Here is a 19,352-nt window from a genome sequence, read left to right as displayed (position 1 = left end):
TCCACTAGGCCATACTGCTTTCCCTAAAAGAGAGACCGGTATGAGAGGGGGAAGACTCCCATCCCTTCACTACGGCTGCCTGGTCCTGACCCGAATCTGTCCCTTGTTCTTTGTTTAATAATAATGTTGGTATCTGGTAAGCGGGTCAAGCACTCCTCTAAGCGCTGGGGTAGATAGAAAGGAGTGACGTTGTCCCACGTAGCGCTCCCAGTCTTCATCCCCATTTTCCAGATGAGGTCACTGAGGCCCAGAGAAGTGACTTACCCAAGGGTCACGGAGCTGATAGGAGGCGGGATTAGAACCCATGACCTCTGACCCGCCAATTTCGGGGACCGAACGGGGCATGCGTAACGGGGGCGGGGGCGGAGGGAGACCGTTTCTTGAGGGAGTTGAGGGAGCGATGGCGTCATGGCGGGGGCGGGGCTTGGCCTGTAGCTCACGAGACGTTGCGTCGCTGTTAGGAAGCGCGCGGGCCGGGAGTCTGAGGTGAGGGGGACTTTCCTTTCCCCCCCCCCGCCCCCGCTTTTTCGGGGGGAGTCGTTGGTTTGAGGGTCGTGCCCACGGGTGGAGGACGATTCCTCAGCTCAGAAAGGGGTTTAGTATCGAAACGAGGCGGCTCTAAAGGAGAATGGGGGGCGAGTTTGTGGCGGAGGGCCCAACTCCGGGGGTCGGGGGGAGGGCGAATGTAGGCCGCGAATACGTGTGAGTTGTTCCGCGTTCTGTGTTTACTTCAAGGGGAGGGGAAAGAGGCGTTGCTGGAGAATGTGCGGCCGCACGTCCTGCCACCTACCCCGAGAGCTTCTCACGAGGGCGTGTAAATATCGCGACAGACGGGGACAGCCGCGGCTTCCCGAGTGGAAGGATCCCGACAAGTACATCCCTTCCTATAACAAGAGCCCCCAGTCCGACAGCCCCGTGTTGCTGTCTCGCCAGCACTTAGAGAAGGTAATGATGCGCTGGGGCTGAAAATCGCCCCTCAGGATGCTGCGTCGACATTCGGGGATCATCCGTCCCCGTTTTAAGTTGGAACTTGGCCACCCGCCCTGGCCAGCCCTGTCGACTGGGAAATGAAACCGGGGTTCTTCATCTCCTTCTCCTACACCCAAACTCTGTATATCCAGGCTCCGAACACTCAAAAGGTGCAGGGAGGCCATATCGAGCCTTCCTTGTCACTGGTTCGAATCCCGGCTCTGCCGCTTGCCAGCTGTGTGACTTTGGGCAAGTCACGTCACTTCTCTGTGCCTCAGTTACCTCGTCTGTAAAATGGGGATTAAAAGTGTGAGCCCCACATGGGACAACCTGATCACCCTGTATCCCTCCAGCACTTAGTAGAGTGCTCTGCACATAGTAAGCGCTTAACAAATACCACCATTATTAGTATTACTTCAAAGCCATTGCCCATTTTCCAAAACCAATTAAAAGCCTTAGCTGAATGTAAGTCTGGCTAAGCTTCCCTTCAAATGGACCACCCCCTCTGCTCTTACGTAGATGATTTGACCTGCCATGGCTAAGCTCGTTTAAAGCTAGAAAATTCCCCTTGTAAATACATCACTACTTTGTAATTTGGAAGGCTGAGGTAAACAACCGGGTTTCAAAAGTGGATCTTTCTGCCGAGACTCCAAATCTGAACATAGCCTTTCCCTGCTGGGTTGCCTGTCTTTGGCCTTGGATTTCTCTTCCCTTCCTCTGGCACAAACTTGAGCTTCTCAGGAAGTCACCCTGCTACTTCTCTATGCCCAGATAACCAGCACAAGCGGTTTTGAAATTTATTACGATTTGAAGGTGTTGCTTCGGTCTGACAAGAAATTGAGATTTCGATTCTGATTGGACAAGACGGAGCTGCAAATCTTAAAGCAAAAATAACATTAATTTCAACAGTTGAGTAGTCTAAGTCAGGCACACACTCCAACCCACCAATGCTGACTTGGGTATTATCTAAGCATTTGCATTTGAAAGTACAACATTTGATAATTAGTTCCTCTTTTATTTACCTGCCCCAGAGCCTACAGCATCTGTTGAGGAAAGAGAAGCAAGAAACGATGACTAATATCTATCTCCTACGTACTCCAAACAGCTGTTGAAACAACTAGTTATATGCAGTAACTGCCTATGCGCTGTCACCGTAACATCACACATGGGTTTATAGGGGTATTTAGCATTTCTCAGTGGAATTCTAAAGGATCAAAGGCCTCCATCATTTTTACTCTGTAGGGTACAGATGAACATAATGAAATGAGACAAATACCTGCACTGAAATGAAAAGGAAATTAGAGTATTCTTCCAATCTTGCAAGTACTATCGGTTTGATTTGTGTCATTGAATAGTCTATAGTCTACAACCTGATTAGCTTGTATCCACCCCAATGCGTAGAACAGTGCTTTATGCATAGAAAGCACTTAGTAAATACTGTCATCATCATCCTAACCTCCAAGTAGGTTACCAGCTCATTAGAAAAATAATTCTAGGTGTGAAATAGAGAGGGTTGTGTGTCGCCCCGGAAAGGAAGCATCAGGTCCCATAATGTGAGACTTGTCACTAAAGATGCTACGAAGCTTATGGAGCGCTCATTAATGCTCGGGGTGGACTTTTTTATGCGGAATCTCTTCCTTTTGGGCCCCTTCCCTCTTGATAACAAAAAGGAACATAATACAATCAGTTCTGTAAACTGAGTTTTCATTACGTGCTCTAGGATAGAATCTAGCAGAAGAATTAGGGAACGCTCTACCCACAATGCATGCCCGAGGGGATGCAACACAATGCAGTGTTGGGGAAAAAACGGTTTTGCGTGTGCATTTTACAGTGCGAGTTTGTGAGAACGTGACCCCCTGCAGTTGTAGGAGAACGAACTGTTCAGTAAGTACCCACCAGTCTATTGTCTACGATATACTCGCATTGTCCTCCTGCAGTGATACCATTGAATGTGAATTCCTTTTTTCCTCTTGGGGGCCCCTGACTTAGTCAAAAGGCATTACCAACCGTTTCATTTCCTGCTACAGAATGCGGACTCCTCTGAACGAGTTATCGCTGCCATGCGCTGGGGTTTGGTCCCATCTTGGTTCAGAGAAGATGACCCTTCCAAGCTGCAGTTCAACACCACCAACTGTCGTAGTGACACCATGATGGAGAAACGCTCCTTCAAGGTGAGTGGTCGGTTGGAGGTAGAGGTAAATTCTTCACACCACATCGTTTCCTCACAAGGTAGTCAGTGCCCTGGGAGCAAAAGAAACAGAATCGAGGTCCTTCTTTCCCCAGGAGGTTTGGTACCACCCTCCTCCAGAAGACTTAAATTAAGAACGTGCTGAGAAAAATCACTTACGCATTGTTGACAAAAAGACCCTGAATATTCTTGCCATCTTTGAGGCCTAGAGGCTTTCAGAAACTCATTATCAGAGTTCCTCAGAGAGGGTTTCCAGGAGTCAGAAGATCCAACTGGATGAAGAATTCTACTAGGTAGAAGGTTGTAGCAAGGTCTGAGGGCAACGTTATTGCTGCCGGGGCTGGCAGTGCCCAGATTTCCCCATCAATCAGTCAGTGATATTTATTGAGCACTTACTGTGTACAGAGCACTAGAGTAAGCACTTGGGAGAGTATGGTGCAGCAGAGTTGGTAAATACATTCCCTGCCCACAGGACCTTCTAGTCTAGAGATAACACTAGACAACATCTGTGTAGATAGCACCACCATCTCCCTGTCTCACGAGCCTGTAACCTTGGTATTATCCTTGATTCAGCTCTCTCATTCGACCCATATACTCTGTCACCAAATCTTGTCTGTTCTACCTTCAGAACATCTGTAGACACGCCTTTTCCTTTCCATCCAGCTGCTACCACACTGATCCAAACACTCATCATATCCTGTCTTTACTGCATCAGCCTCCTTGCTAACCACCCAGCCTCTTGTCTCTCCACTGTCCAGATCACTTTTCTAAAAAACTGCTCAGTCCACATCTCCCCTTTCCTCATAAACCTCCAGTAGTTGCTCATCCACCTCTGCATCAACCAGAAACTCCTTATCGTCAACTTTAAGATGCTCAATCAGCTTTCCCCTTCTACCTTACCTCGCTGATCTCATACTGCAACCCAGCCTGCATATTTCACTCCACTGATGCCAGCCTACTCACCATACCTCTCTCTCCTGTCTTGCCACCGATCCCTTGCCCACATCCGCCCTCTGTCCTGGAACTCCTTCCCCGGATCCTTAAAGTCTTCCTAAAATCACATTCCCTCCAGGAGGCCTTCCTTGACTTCGCTTATTCGCCCTCCTTTCTGTATCACCTATGCACTAGGATCTGTACCCCTTAAGCACTTTGATATTCACCCCACTCCCAGTCCCACAGCACTTGTGCTTTTTAAATGGTATTTGTTAAGTGCTTACTGGGTGTCATGCATTGTTCTAAGCACTGGGGTAGATACAAGATAATCAGGTTGGACACAGTGCCTTTTTCATATAGGGCTTATAGTCTAAATCGAATGGAGGAGGATTTAAATCCCATTTTGCAGATGAGGTAATTGAGGCCCAGAGAAGTTAAGTGACTTGCCTAAGGTCTCACAGTAAACAATTGGCAGAGCTGGGATTAGAACCCAGGTCATCTGTCCATTAGGCCACATATACATATCCTGATCTCTGCCATTTCCCGGCTCTCTAATTTATTTTAATGCTTCTCTCCCTCTCTAATCTGTAACTCCTTGTGGGCAGAGATCATTTCCTACCAGCTGTTATAATGTACTCTCCCAAGTGCTTAGTACATTGCTTCGCACACAGTAAACACTCAATAGATAGCTTTGATTCATTGATTGAGAGGAAGGCCTGGAGATATTGAAAAGGGAAAGGAGAGGGCTGTGGGTCATCAGGGAATAAAAATTGAAAGTCAGAAAGGATATTTGGAAACTGCAGAAATGAGTGATCATAATTTGCTTTCCCCTGCCAGATGGCTTTGCAGCAGAAATATCAGCAAATACACATACTCAGTAGTACTGATGGACATCTAGGAGTGGAGAGCTCAAGTGCAACAGTATGGTTTTGAAGTGCATTCAGAAAGTATGAGGAAAAAAAGAGAGATTTTAGGGTTGAGAGCAGAGGGAACATTCCTACTGGCTGATCCCTATTGTTACTAAAGGAAGGGAGTGAGCAAGGTCTTCTACCTTATCAGTTTCCCTGAATCTAATGAAGCGACCACATTTTTTCCTTTGCTACTTTGTGTCGCTGCTGCCGCTGCCCTGTGAAGATTTGTTTTACTGTGAATGGCTCAAGCCAGTCCTCTACTCCCCAGCAGCATGGGCTTCTCAGATAGGGAAGCAGCGTGGCTCAGTGGAAAGAGCCCGGGCTTGGGAGTCAGAGGTCATGAGTTCTAATCCCGGCTCTGCCGCTTGTCTACTGTGTGACTTTGGGCAAGTCACTTAAGACTGTGAGCCCTACATGGGACAACATGATCACCTTGTATTCCCCCCAGCGCTTGGAACAGTGCTTTGCACATAGTAAGCGCTTAATAAATGCCATTATTATTATATGCATGCAATAAGGAGGGAATAAGGATCTTGGAGTAATGAGAATGCTGTTTTGCTCCACAGGACCTCTAAATCAATAAGTGGTCTTCTTGTGGGACATCAGAGGAATTAAAGCCTCAACCTCTAGGCAGTTCAGGGTATTGGGGACTCAGAGCTCTAAGTTGTGAAACTATCCACTGGCTTCATTAGCGTTACTGTCCTTGAGTTTCCCCAAGATCTCTCTTCCTCTCCCTCTCAGACCAACAGCAGCTCTGATTTGTGATGTGCATATTTTTTTTTTCCTCAGGTGCCCCTGGGAAAGGGCAGGCGCTGTGTGGTGCTGGCAGATGGGTTCTACGAGTGGCAACAGTGCCAGGGGGAGAAACAGCCTTACTTCATCTACTTTCCACAGATCAAGACCGAAAAGGTACTGGACTTACAATTCCAATTTGCATCCATTGAGCGTTGGAGCCTTTTGGTGTCCTTTTGCTAATGACACTTCCTTTCATTGGCAGACCTTGAATTTGTCCATGCTCAGAGATCTAGCTATGCCCGACAACAAGTAGTACAAGATTAGGCACTGATTTGAGGCATCGAAATAGTAATGATAGATTTTGGCACCAGCAGAAATAATAAAAATTTTGCTATTTAAGTGATAGGATACAGTCGGATCAGACACAATCCCTATCCCAAATGAGGCTCACTACCTAAGGGGGAGAGACATGAGATAGCTAACCTCAGTTTACTTGTGAAAACAAGAGAAGTTAAATGGGAAGCAGCGTGGCCTAGTGGAAAGAGCGTAGACCTGGGAGTCAGAGGACCTGGATTCTAATGCTGGCTCTTCCACTTGTCTGCTGTGTGACCTTGGGCAAGTCGCTTCACTTTTCCTTCATCTATAAAGTGGGGCTGAAATCCTCCCTCTGACAGACTATGAGCACCATTTGGGATAGGGACTGTGTCCAACCTGTTTGTCTTGAATCTACCCCAAGGCTTAGTAGTTTTTCCCCTATTTCCCTTTTGTAGCTTCCTCTACTCTTTCTCTTTCTTTCTCCCTCTCTCTTTTCTTTGTTTTGGTCTTTTGTTTCCTCACTTTTTTTTCTTGGTTCTGGATAGTCAGCAGTAGAGCATATGAGGCATGCTGCTGGCACCTCCTCTGGGTGCAGTGAGTTCAGAGCCAGAACCCAGGGGCATGTCTTTGCTCCGTGATGGGGTGGAGCAAAGGATATGCTGGGTATCATAATGTCAATAATTCTGTATGCCTGTTATATTGTGCTCTCCCAAGCTCTTAGTACAGTGCTCTGCACACAGTAAATGCTCAATAAATACAATTGACTGATTGTAGGTCACATTTTTCAGGGTGGGGAGGATCCATGTTGAGATCTACCTGTGTCTTTTTGCTTCCAGTCAGAGGACAGCCAAGATGCTATGGATGATGAGAAAGGTTGGGATGGCTGGAGACTACTCACAATGGCCGGGATCTTCGACTGCTGGGAGCCACCCAATGGAGGGGACCTGTTGTACACCTACACCATCATTACAGTGAATGCCTGCAAAGGCTTAAACTCCATCCATCATAGGTAAGTGAGAAGCTCAACACAGTGCCTCCGGTTGGGGCCGAAGGAGGTAGGAGAGGAGCCCATGGAGTTTTTCTTTCCTTCCAACTTCCTACTCCATGAGGACTGGAAATACACTCACAACTTCCTCCTTTCTGGAGAGAAAGGAGCTGTAGACTAGAGGCTGGTGCAGTGGCCCGGTTTGGTAGGAGAGCTGGCTTTTCCTTCTACGGCCATCTCCGATCCACTTAAGTGACCTGGTAGAGGGTCTTGCATAAGCTAGGAATTTGGGCCATGGCCTGGCTTTCCTTAGAACTTGCTCAGTCCAACTCTGGCTGAAGCCTGGACAAAGCAAGAGTGAGCCCGGGCGGAGACCAGAAACAGTGCAGGTGTCATGATCCTCTGGCCGCTGTAGCGGATCCCGGGATCTGTATGCCTGGTTGCATTTGAGGCTCTTTTTTTTTTTTTATTGCATTTGTTAAGTGCTTACTGTGTGCCAGGCACTGTACTAAGTGCAAAATAAGAGAGCTCATGAAAGCCATGGCCATCCAAAATCAACTTTCCCAAGGTGACTTCCTTCACTTGCTCCTGCCAGGTTCTCATTTCCTAATTGACATATTTTCCACGTATTTCTTTCCCGTAACTTTGGGGCAGCAGAAATCTTGGAGAGTAAAGAGAGGACATTTGACCCTTAACTTGAGTCACTCTGTTTTACCTTTGAAAAACAGAGCTGCCTTGTCGAAGAGCCCGTCCTTTCTCTCCTTTGCTTAGGATGCCTGCTATCCTGGATGGGGAGGAGGCTGTCAGCAAGTGGCTGGACTTTGGGGAGGTCCCAACACAAGAAGCTCTGAAGCTGATCCACCCTGTAGAGAACATCACCTTCCATCCAGTCTCCACGGTGGTGAACAATGCACGGAACAACCTACCCCAGTGTCTTACTGCCATCGACCTGGCACTTAAGAAGGTAGCAGTCAGTGTGACCAAGAACCCCTACCGTCAGACCCCTGCTTTTACCAGGCGTATCCTCCCTGCTGGGTTTTCAGTCTCCCTCCTGTAGCATAGAAACCATATCCCTTAGGAGATGGCTTGATGAGGTCTATCTCCATCCTGAGGCACTGTGTGTGATGTAAGCAAGTTATTTCTCTCTCAGTTCCTTTGTTTTCCCATCTCAAAATTAGGAAGGGAAATCTTTGATCTTTAGCTACTTCACCTGGGAATTTTAAGGAGTAAAGAATAGGAAAATTAATGAATGAGCTGTGATCTCTTGAAATTCAGTAAAAGACCAAGTAGAACATTTGGGAGAAGAGTCTAGGAATAGATGTGTCCAGGAGTTGTCCTCTGGTGGGGATTGGGACAGGTTTCCCAAAGGTAAGGGAAAATGTTCTTAGGATGGCTCTGTGTCTGAAGAGTCCTGGTGTGCCAGGATTAGAAGTGGTTTAAGTTGGCTGTCTGCCAGCATGGAGAGTGTCCTGGTATGGGTTTAGGGGGCTTGCCATTATGTCTTAGGGTTAGAGCCACCTTGAAGGTGTGGCAGGTGTAACCTATCCTACGGAATAATAATTGTAGTATTTGTTAAGCATGTAAACTCTGTGCCAAGCACATTTGCTTGCTATTGTTAGAAGATGTCTGCACAGTGCTTTAAACTCCTTACTGAAAATCATAACTCCATAACTAAAGGTGCAGGTAAGCATTATATTTTGGCCAAGGGTCTCAGGCTGTTTTATTTTCCGACATGAAGTAGAAGCCTAACATATGCTGGTATCTGCCCTTAGGGAGCCTGCACTCCAACATTACACAAAACAAGGGCAGAGGCAGGCTTCGTCAGGTGCCGAATTCTCCTGAGTGTATAGAGAGAGGAACAGAGAGGTCCAGCTTTCCAAAGCAAGCAGTGGACCCATGAAGAGATTCCCCAGAATTGTGATACTGGCGTTCTAGTCAAATAAAGACTCCCCTATTCATCCATGGCAAGTGTAGAAGAACTGCAGGCTATCTCACTGACTCATTCCCCGACCCCTGCCACCCACTGCTTTTCCTTTGCCACCTCCTGGCCCTGACCCTGCCTCCCAAGGGGAAGGTGCATGATCGCTGACATTCCCCATCGCTTTATAGGGGATCACCACGGCCGCTGCAAACACTAGGCCCGCACTGGGGTGACTGACAGTCCTTCCGGGCGAGAGTTGAAGGGCTATAGAACCCTGACGGTTTTAGAAGCTTCTGCCACTGCACATACCAAATGCCCCTTTTCTGTGGTTCTTATTTTGGGGGTTGCCCTTAACCTATGTTCTGAGCTTGTGGATTTTGACTCTGATTTCCCAGGAGCCCAAGATGAGCAGTAGTGGCCAGAAGATGCTACAGTGGTTGGAGACCAAGTCCCCCAAGAAAGAGGAGTCTGAGGTACCTAAATGGTCCAGTCAGTTCTTCCAGAAGAGCCCAGCCCCAGCCAAAAGGAGCAGTGCAGGCTTAATGGAGCAGTGGCTGAAGAAGGAAGGGGAAACCCCTTCCAAAAAGCCCAACATCCAGAAAGACTGAGCTGATGGGATCTATCTATCATTCTGTTAGCAGTTCTGTGACACGTTTCTTGTGGGCAAGACTTGACTGCCTATATTGGATTTTGTGGCATGAAATGGATGGTTTAGCTACCCTTTCCCCTTCCTGTTCCATTCAGGACAGGTATCACTGCCTGCCCCCACCTGCCCTCATATGCAATTCTCTCCTCCCACCAGTGTTAGAAGCAACCATTTTTAAATATGGGTAGCTCTTCCCATTTTCTCCTTCCAACTCAGACGGGATTTGTGTGTAATGACCCATAGCGCTTCGGTCCCAGCTCTGCCTGATAACTTTTCTTTATTCAGCTACATTTGCCCTTTTTTTTTTCCACGGGTTTCATTCTTCGAGTTGGTGTTTGGTAATTTTAGCTTATCGTTCTTCCGACGATTCAGTAAAAGTAACTTTTTGTAGGAGTTGAGGCCAAGGCCAGCTATCTGGCCACCTGTTCTACTTGATAGGGCTTGTGGCTACAGAATTAAGAAAGGAATGTTTTGTTCCTTGGGGGACTGAGGGGTCAGCAGTGCCTCTGTGCTACTCCAAGTACAAATACGACCATTTCAGTCTTTCTTGTCCAGGGTCTGCTTTGTGCTTAATGGTCCATGGGCCATACCTCAGGGAAATGTGTATGCTGGACCTGAGTTTGTCTGGGACCAAAGATGCTTTTTAGGTCCTTCAGAGGCACTTGACCCTGTCTGCTGAAAGGGACAAAGAACCATATTCAATCTTTCCTGGGACTAAGTGAATCTGTGCCGGGGCTTAATAGAGATGGTTCGTCAGTCCTGATCTAAATGCTTAGCTAGTGGAATATTATTATAGTTTACTCTTGTATTGTCGTTCAGTTCTTATATGTTTGATCAGAGGTTGTTCAATAGGAGAGCCACAGGGAATTCTGGGAATTCTTTCACTGTGTCTCTGAAGGCCAAAGAGGGCAAGGGTGAACATTGTCTTCCATTCCTGAAGGACAAGATAGCGCAGAGAGAATGGGCCTGAAAAGCCCCAAAATATGTGTGTGTGAGAGAGAGAGAGAGAGCGAGAGAGTCTGCTCTGCAAACAATAAAGAGATACTTTTGGTGGTTCCTTATTAAATGCCTCGTCTTTCTCTCATATTTAGGTTTGCCTTCCTGAAAATGGTTAGGAGCCAGAGCTCCCACATTATTTCTTTTATTATTGTATTTAAGCACTTACTATGTATCAAGCACTGGGTTAGAAGATAATCAGGTTGGACACAGACCCTGTTGCACATGGGGGTCACAGTGTAAGAGGGAGAACAGGTAGGTATTTACTAAAAGCCACTTGATGAAGGTAAAAGTTTTTTTTACGTGCATACATCCTCCCAGAGCAGACTCCTCCCACAGATAAATGCCAAAATGGTACCCAATTATGTGTAGGATTAGTTGGGGGAAGCCCTAGAGGTCTATCTTTTGACTCTCTGGCTGAGAAAGTATGCCATTGCAGGGTTAAGAGTAAATCAAAAAGTGGAATTCCCAGACCTGTTTTGTCTGAGGTCCCTAACGCTGGACCGGCCCTGACAGGGGTCCTGAACCCCTAACACTATCCAACACTTGAGATTGGAGTTAATGCAAATTAAGCAAGCAAAGTCATTTAAGGAGCAACTGGTGAAAGGAAACCAATTACTATCAATCAATCCATGGTATTTGAGTGCTTAGTGTGTGTCGAGCACTGTACTAAGTTCTTGGGAGAGTACAATATAACAGAGTTGGTAGAGTTGGAGCTTGCAGTCTAGATAGAGGGGGGGAGGCAGGCATTAAAATAAATTACAGATATGTACACCTGTGCCGTGGGGTATCAAGTACTTAGGGTGCAGATCTAAGTGCACTGGTGATGCAGAAGGGAGAGGGAGTAGGGGACATGAGGGCTATCGAGGAAGGCCTCTTGGAGGAGATAAGGCTTTGAAGCGGGGGAAAAAGGAATTCAATCAATCAATGGTATTTGAGCACTTACTATGTACAGAGCACTTTACTAAACTCGCGGGAGAGTACAACAGAATGGAATTAGTGAACACGTTTCCTGCCCACAACGACCTTATGGTTCAGAGGGACACATGATATAAAAAAATTTCTATCATTTAAAGATCTGTACATAGGTGTTGTGGGGTTGGAGGCGGGGCAAATATTAAATGTCTAAAGGTCACAGATCCAGGTGCTCAGACAATGCAGAAGGGAGACTTTAATCTGGGAAGGCCTCTTGAAGGAGATGTAACTTTAACAAATGCTTTGAAGGTGGGGAGAGTGGTGGTCTGGCATATATGGAGGGGGAGGGAGTTCCACACCATGGAGAGGACGGGAAAGTGATCAGCAACGAGACAGATGAGTTCAGGGGACAATAAACGCACTACAGGGGTGGAAGTGTGCGGGTTGGGCTGTGATGATAATAGTGGTATTTGTTAAGCACTTATTATGTCCCAGGCATTGTACTAAGCGCTGGGGTAGATACAAGATAATTGGGGTGGACACAATCCCTGTTCCATATGGGGCTCACAGTCTTAAACCCCATTTTACAGAAGAGGAAATGGAGGCACAGAGAAGTTAAGTGACTTGCCATGGTCACACAGCAGACAAAGTGGTGGAGATGGAATTAGAACCCAGGCCCTCTGGCCCCTGGGCCCATTCTCTTTCCACCAAGCCATGCTGGTGCTTAGTACAGTGCTCTGCACACAGTAAGTGCTCAATAAATACGATTGAATGAATGAATGGTAGGATGGGGTGAGCTGATGGAGTGCTTTAAAGCCAATGTTAAGGAATTTCTATTTGTTACAAAGGTGGATGGACAGCCATTAGATGTTCTTGAGGAGTGGGGCCATGTGAACTGAACAGTTTTTTAGAATGATTATGGTATTTGTTAAATGCATACTATGTGCCAAGCACTGTTCTAAACGCTGGGGTAGATACCAAGTAATCAGATTGGCTCACATAGGGCTCACAATCTTAATCCCCGTTTTACAGACGATGTAACTGAGGCATAGAGAAGTTAAATGACTTTGCCCACGGTCACACAGCAGACAAGTGGCAGAGCCAGGATTAGAACCCACATCCTCTGACTCCCAAGCCCGTGCTCTTTCCACTAAGCCATGCTTAGAAGAATGATCCAGGCAGTAGAGTGAAGTATGGATTGGAGCGAGAAAAGACAGGAGGTCAGCGGGGAGACCGAGGCAATAGTCAAGGCTGTCAATTAGCTTAGGGACTAGCAGCAAAGTTCAGAACAGCCAGGGCTGCCCCAAAAAGTAAGGGCTTGCTTGGTGTACTCCTTCTAGCCCTATTCTCCCTCCCCACCGCATCACCTAAGCACTCAGTTCACATTCCTTTAGCACTTTGGTGCTCACCTCACCCAGTTCTGCCACTTGCCTGCTGTGTGACCTTGGGCAAGTCACTTCACTTCTCTGTGCCTCAGTTACCTCCTCTGTAAAATGGGGATCAATGTGGGACAGGGACTGTGTCCAACCTGATTTGCTCGTATCCACCCCAGCGCTTAATACAGGGCCTGGCATACAGTAAGTGCTCAACAAATACCACAATTATTAGTATTATTACCCCCAGAACACTTCTATGTCCTTAGCCTTACCCCCTGTTGCATCCCCTACCTGAAATTTATTTTGTCTGCCTCCTCACCATAGACTGTAAGCTCCTCAAGGACAGGGATCATGACCACCGCTTCTATTGCACTGCACCCTCCCAAGCCCTTAGCATGAGGCTCTGCACACAATAAGCGCTCAATAAATACGATTGAATAAATGAAATACCAACGATCAATTGATGGATTGCAGCCTCGCAGCCTTTCCCATACCCGGGTTGGAAGGAGAAAGGGCTTCCAGCAAGACAGATACTGTTACGACTCAGTGAAGGACACCCTCAAATGATGTGGCCTTGAAATCATTACAGGGAGGCAACAGTAGGAGAACAGTAAGAAGATAGTGATTCCAGGGCAGATTCAAATGCAATAATGCAGCCAAGGACTATCTTTATGTGCACAATGTGGAATGGATTGTTAGTCGCATATTGGTCTTATCAACCACACCACACATGAATAGTATTTCACTGTTATCGGAGTCATTACTGAATCCAAGGACAGCTGTATATACCACAGGGCACCAATAGGGAATAAGTCGTTGCTGCTTCCACTTCTCCAGTTCTCCATCCCCTGCAATTTGGCTTCTGCCCCCTCCCTTTTATGGCATTTGTTAAGCAATTACTATGTGCAAGGCACTGCACTAAGCAATGGGGTAAGTACAAGATAGTCAAGTTGGACTGTGTCCAACCTTTCACTCCACGGAAACTGTCCTCTCTAAAGTGCCAATGACCTCCCCCTTGACAGATCTAACGATCTCTTTTCATTCATTCAGTCGTATTTATTGAGTGCTTACTATGTGCAGAGCACTGTACTAAGCGCTTGGAATGTACAATTGGGCAACAGATAGAGACGATCCCTGCCCAACAACGGGCTCACAGTCTAAACGGGGGAGACCGACAACAACGAAGCAAAACAAGTAGTCTCTTCTCCATCCTAATCCTCCACCCTTCTGCTGCCTTTGACACTGGGGACCACCCCCTTCTCCTGGAAATGTTATCTAACCTTGACCTCACAGACACCTTCCTCTCCTGGTTCTCCTCCTATCTCTCTGGCTGCTCCTTGGTCTCTTCAACAGACTTCTCCTCTGCCTCCCACCCTCTGTGGGGGACAGTCCCTCAAGGCTCAGTTCTGGGTCCCCTTCTATTCTCCATCTACACCCACTCCCTTGGAGAACTCATTCACTCCCACAGCTTCAACTACCATCTCTATGTGGATCATTCCCAAATCTAGGCAGCGTGGCCTAGTGGCTAGAGCACAGGCCTGGGAGTCAGAAGGTCATGGGTTCTAATCCCGAATCTGCCGCTTGTGTGCTGTGTGACCTTGGCCAAGTCACTTCACTTTGTGCCTCAGTTCTTTCATCTGTAAAATGGGGATTAAGACTGTGAGCCCTATGTGGGACAGGGACTGTGTCCAACCCAATTATCTTGTATCTACTCCAGTGCTTAGAACAGTGCCTGGCACATAGAAAGCGCATAACAAATACTATTATTATTATTATCTCCAGCCCTGGCCACTCTTCTCTGCAGTCTCTGATTTTCTCCTGCCTTCAGAACACCTGTACTTGGATGTCCCCCTGACACCTCAAACTCAACATATCCCAAACAGAACTCATCTTCCCACCCAAACCCTGTCAGTCCTCCGACCTTCCTATCACTGTAAGACACCACCACCAGCCTCCCTAGATCACAAGCCTGTAACCTTGGCATTCCCCTCGCCCTCAATCTGTTAACGATTTCAAGGGCATCATTTGACTTGCCTCAACTGACATATTCAATGTGTCACAAATCCCGTCGGTCCTTCACAGCATCTCTAGAATCCAGCCTTTCCTTTATTCTCAGTCTCTTTTGTGGGCTCCTCCTCTGCCTTCCATTCTTTAACTGTGGGAGTCTCTCAAGGTTCAGTTCTGGGTCCCCTTCTATTCTCCATTTACACCCACTCCCTTGAAAACTCATTCACTCCCATTGACTTCAACTACCACTTTTATGTGGTTTATTCCCAAGTCTACATCTCCAGCCCTCATCTCTCCCTCTCTCTGCAGTCTCGCATTTCCTCCTGCCTTCAAGACATCTCTACATGGATGTCCCACTAACACTTCAAACATGTCCCAAACAGAACTCCTTATCTTCCCACCCAAATTCTGTACTCCCCCTGATTTTCCCATCACTGTAGATAGCACAACCATCCTTCCTGCCTCACAAGCCTGTAACTTTGGCATTATCCTTGACTCATCCCTCTCATTCAACCCCCATATTCACTATATCGTTAAATCCTGTCGGTTCAACCTTCACAACCTTTGCTAAAATCTGCCCTTTCCTCTCCATCCAAACTGCTACCACTTATCCTATCCGCCTTGATTACTTTATCAGCCTCCTTGCTGACCTCCCTGCCTCCTGTCTCTTCCCACTCCAGTCCATACTTCACTCTACAAAAGCATTCAGTCATGTTTCCCCACTCCTCAAGAACCTCCAGTGGTTGCCCATCCACCTCTGCATCACACTTTAAAGCACTCAATGACCTTGCCTCTTCCACCTCAGCACACTGCTTTCCTATTAAAACCCAGCCTGCACACTTGTAGAGGAGCAGCGTGGCGCAGTGGAAAGAGCACGGGCTTTGGAGTCAGGGCTCATGAGTTCAAATCCCAGCTCTGCCACTTGTCAGCTGTGTGACTGTGGGCAAGTCACTTAACTTCTCTGTGCCTCAGTTCCCTCATCTGTAAAATGGGGATTAAGACTGTGAGCCCCACGTGGGACAACCTGATTCCCCTGTGTTTACCCCAGCGCTTAGAACAGTGCTCTGCACATAGTAAGCGCTTAACAAATACCAACATTATTATTATTATTATTAATAACAATAATAATGGTATTTGTTAAGCGCCTACTATGTGCCAAGCACTGTTCTAAGCACCAGGGTAGATACAAGGTAATTAGGTTGTCCCACGTGGGGCTTACAATCTTAATCCCCATTTGACAGATGAGGTAACTGAGGCACAGAGAATTTAAGTGACTTGCCCAAAGTCACATAGCTGGCAAGTGGCAGAGCCGGCATTAGAACTCATGGACTCCCAAGCCCAGGCTCTTTCCACTAAGCCATAATGCCAATCTACTCACTGTTCCCAGATCTCATCTATCTCACCGCCGATCTCTCGTCCCTGTCCTGCCTCTGGTCCGGAATGCCCTCCCTTTTCATATCTGACAGTTAATTACTCTCTCCACCTTCGAAGCCTTATTGAAGGCACATCTCCTCCAAGAGGTCTTTCCTGACTAAGCCCACCTTCCCTTTATTCCCACTCCCTTCTTCATCGCCCTGATTTAACTCCCTTTATTCACCCCTCCCTCGGCCCCACCGCAATTATATACATATCCCTTTGTACTTGCTCCCTTTGCTTTCTCACCACCGCCCCCACAGCACTTATGAATATATTTGTAATTTTATTTATTTATTTGATATCTGTCTATTTGTATCGGTGTCTGTCTCCCCTGCTCCCCCAGACTGTGAGCTCATTGTGGGCAGGGATAGTCACTATTGCTATATTGTACCTTCCCAAACATTCAGTACAGTGCTCCACACACAGTAGGCACTTAATAAATACGATTGAATGAATGAATACCCGTAATTTATTTCTTTATATTAATATCTGTCTCCCCCTCTAGACTGTGAGCTCATTGTGGGCAGGGAATATGTCTACCAGCTCCCTTATACTGCACTCTCCCAAGCACTTAGTACAATGCTCTGCACACAGTTAGTGTTCAAGAAATACAGCTGATTGATTGATTTCCTCTCCATCCAAACTGCTACCATGCTGATCCAAGCATTTATATTCCACTCTGACTACCGCGTCAGCCTCCTCACTAACTGTCTCCTACCTCTCCTCCCTCCAGTTCGTAGTTCACTCTGCTGCCCGGATCATTTTTCTGGAAAATTGTTCAGTCTACATCTCCTCACTGCTCAAAAAACCTCCAGTGGTTGCCCGTCTACCTCCACATCAACCAGAAAAACTTTACCATCGGCACTCAATCAGCTCTCCCTTCCTACCTTACCTCGCTGATCTTCTACTGCAACCCAGCCAGCACACTCCGCTCCTCTAAAACCAACCTACTTTCTGTACCTCGATCTCTTCTATCTCACCACCAACCCCTCACCAGTGTCCTTCTTCTGGCCTGCAACTCCCTCCCCCTTCGAATCTGAGTCCACCACTCTCCCAACCTTCAAAACCCTCCTAAAATCACATCCCCTCCAAGGGGCCTTCCCTGTCTAAGCACTCATTTCCCCTACCCCGGGAGACAGGGGACTCTGCGTCGCCTATGCGCTTGGCTATGTACCCCTTAAGCATTTTACTAGAGAAGTGCTTAGTGGAAAGAGCACGGGCTTGGGAGTCAGAAGTCGTGGGTTCTAATTCCGGCTCTGCCACTTGTCTGCTGTGTGACTTTGGGCAAGTCACTTAACTTCCCTGTCCCTCAATTACCTCATCTGTCAAATGGAGATTAAGACCGTGAGCCCCACGTGGGACAATCTGATTACCTTGTATCTACCCCAGAGCTTAGAACAGTGATCAGCACATAGTAAGCGCTTAACAAATGCCACCATTATTATTATTATTATTTACTCGCCCCAGCCCCATAGTACTTAATGTGAACACACTAAAACTCTACCAGTTCCCCTATCTATCATTTATAATAATGTTGGTATTTGTTAAGCGCTTGCTAGGTGCCGAGCACTGTTCTAAGCCCTGGGGGAGATACAGGGTAATCAGGTTGTCCCAAGTGGGGCTCACACACTTTTAATCCTCATTTTACAGATGAGGGAACTGAGGCACAGAGAAGTTAAGTGACATGCCCACAGTCACACAGCTGACAAGTGGCAGAGCAGGGAGTCGAACTCATGACCTCTGACTCCGAAGCCCGGGTTTTGTCTGTCTTCCCCTCTAGTCTCGAAGCTCCTTGTGGCCCGGATTCTTGCCTACCAACTAATTCTATTGTATTGTCCCAAGCGCTTAGTACAGTGCTCTGCCCCTAGTAAATGTTCAGTAAGTGACACTGATCCATCGATTGATTGGTGTCGCCCAGAAGTGGCTGAGGGCGCCACCTAGAGGCCATTGGTAGACATGGCGCTTGTGGAATGGGAGCGAGTCAGATACGGAGAGAATCGATTTCCAATTGTTTCGCTAACCAGAAGGGCCAATCTCCAGCAGTTCGTTCTCGAAGAAATCGCCCCCTATTTTGTAAATCAAATTTGCCGTAGACATTCAGTTGCAGAGGGCTTAACGGCCGTAAATGTCTAACCCCCACAGTGTTCCTTCCTGGGCGGCTCGGCAGAACCCTCTGCGTGGACAGAGGGAGTGAAACGGAGACGATGGGGGCCGCTTCCCCGGGAAGTGGGAACCGAGGCTGCTCGTTCCGGGCTCTGACTCCCAGACCTGCCGGCTCAGCCCCTTGGCCCTTAGACTGCGAGCCCGTCACTGGGCAGGGACCGTCTCTATCTGTTGCCGAATTGTCCGTTCCAAGCGCTTAGTCCAGTGCTCTGCACAGAGTAAACCCTCGATAAATACGATTGAATGGAGGAATCTGTTAAGACGCCTTCCCCCGAAGCGGCTAGCGCTCTGCTCGGGGAGGATGGTCCGCTGAAGAGCTATTGCCACGAAAGAGAGCGATCGGCCCACCCTGGAGAAAGAACGGTAGCCGGAATGAAACCCCTGACCGAGAAGACTGAAAGAGAGCTAGCCTCCGTGGCTGCGGTGTGGACACGGACTCTCCCCGCCTAACGGGGGTGATATGGGGAAGAGGAGAGCGGCAGAAGCCTTCCCCCCCCCCGCCCCCCCCCCCCAGGGTAGGAAAGGGAGAGGTTTGAAAGAGGCCCCTCCCGGGCTTTGGAAGGAGATGGCGGGATGGGAGCGCACGGGCCCGGGCGAGGCCAGAGCTTTATCTGCGGCGGCCGGAGAGAGCCCTCGCTCTACCTCGCCGCCGGGGGTCCATCCCACCTTCGTGGGGTCAACGAGCGGCAAGCCCGCGGGGCGCCGGGGCGCCCGGCTGCCGAGCAGGAGGGGAAGGGGAGGCGCGCTCATTCGCTCCCCGCCCGAGCCCAAGCGGGAGCGCTGAAGGGTCTATGCAAATCAAGGATCGGAATACTCACCAATCGGAGCGCGGCTCCGTTTTCGGGCCGGCCAATGGGAAGTGAGCGGTTGCTAGGC

The 19,352-nt window shown here is 47.9% G+C and overlaps 1 protein-coding gene across 1 annotated transcript; it reads left to right on the top strand.

Moving 5' to 3' along the window:
• The first annotated feature begins 419 nt into the window (after positions 1–419).
• On the top strand, positions 420–10,669 carry HMCES (5-hydroxymethylcytosine binding, ES cell specific). Its single transcript, XM_001506093.4, has 7 exons — positions 420–486; positions 736–945; positions 2,997–3,140; positions 5,791–5,910; positions 6,888–7,060; positions 7,808–8,000; positions 9,353–10,669. Exons 2-7 carry the CDS (start codon positions 763–765, stop codon positions 9,563–9,565), a joined length of 1,026 nt encoding a protein of 341 aa, XP_001506143.2. The 5' UTR covers positions 420–486; positions 736–762; the 3' UTR covers positions 9,566–10,669.
• The last annotated feature ends 8,683 nt before the right edge of the window (positions 10,670–19,352 follow it).

This window comes from Ornithorhynchus anatinus, chromosome X1 (assembly GCF_004115215.2).
Source record: "Ornithorhynchus anatinus isolate Pmale09 chromosome X1, mOrnAna1.pri.v4, whole genome shotgun sequence".
Taxonomy (NCBI): Eukaryota; Metazoa; Chordata; class Mammalia; order Monotremata; family Ornithorhynchidae; genus Ornithorhynchus; species Ornithorhynchus anatinus.
The sequence above is the reverse complement of the archived record's forward strand: the minus strand, read 5'-3'. Positions and strand labels throughout refer to the sequence as shown.

Bases quoted from the DNA above. Each gene is read 5' to 3' on its own strand.
- HMCES (XM_001506093.4), top strand. From the start codon at position 763: ATGTGCGGCCGCACGTCCTGCCACCTACCCCGAGAGCTTCTCACGAGG. The intron at 946-2,996 runs GTAATGATGCGC...TTCCTGCTACAG, and splicing joins CTCGCCAGCACTTAGAGAAG to AATGCGGACTCCTCTGAACG. The intron at 7,061-7,807 runs GTAAGTGAGAAG...TCCTTTGCTTAG, and splicing joins TTAAACTCCATCCATCATAG to GATGCCTGCTATCCTGGATG.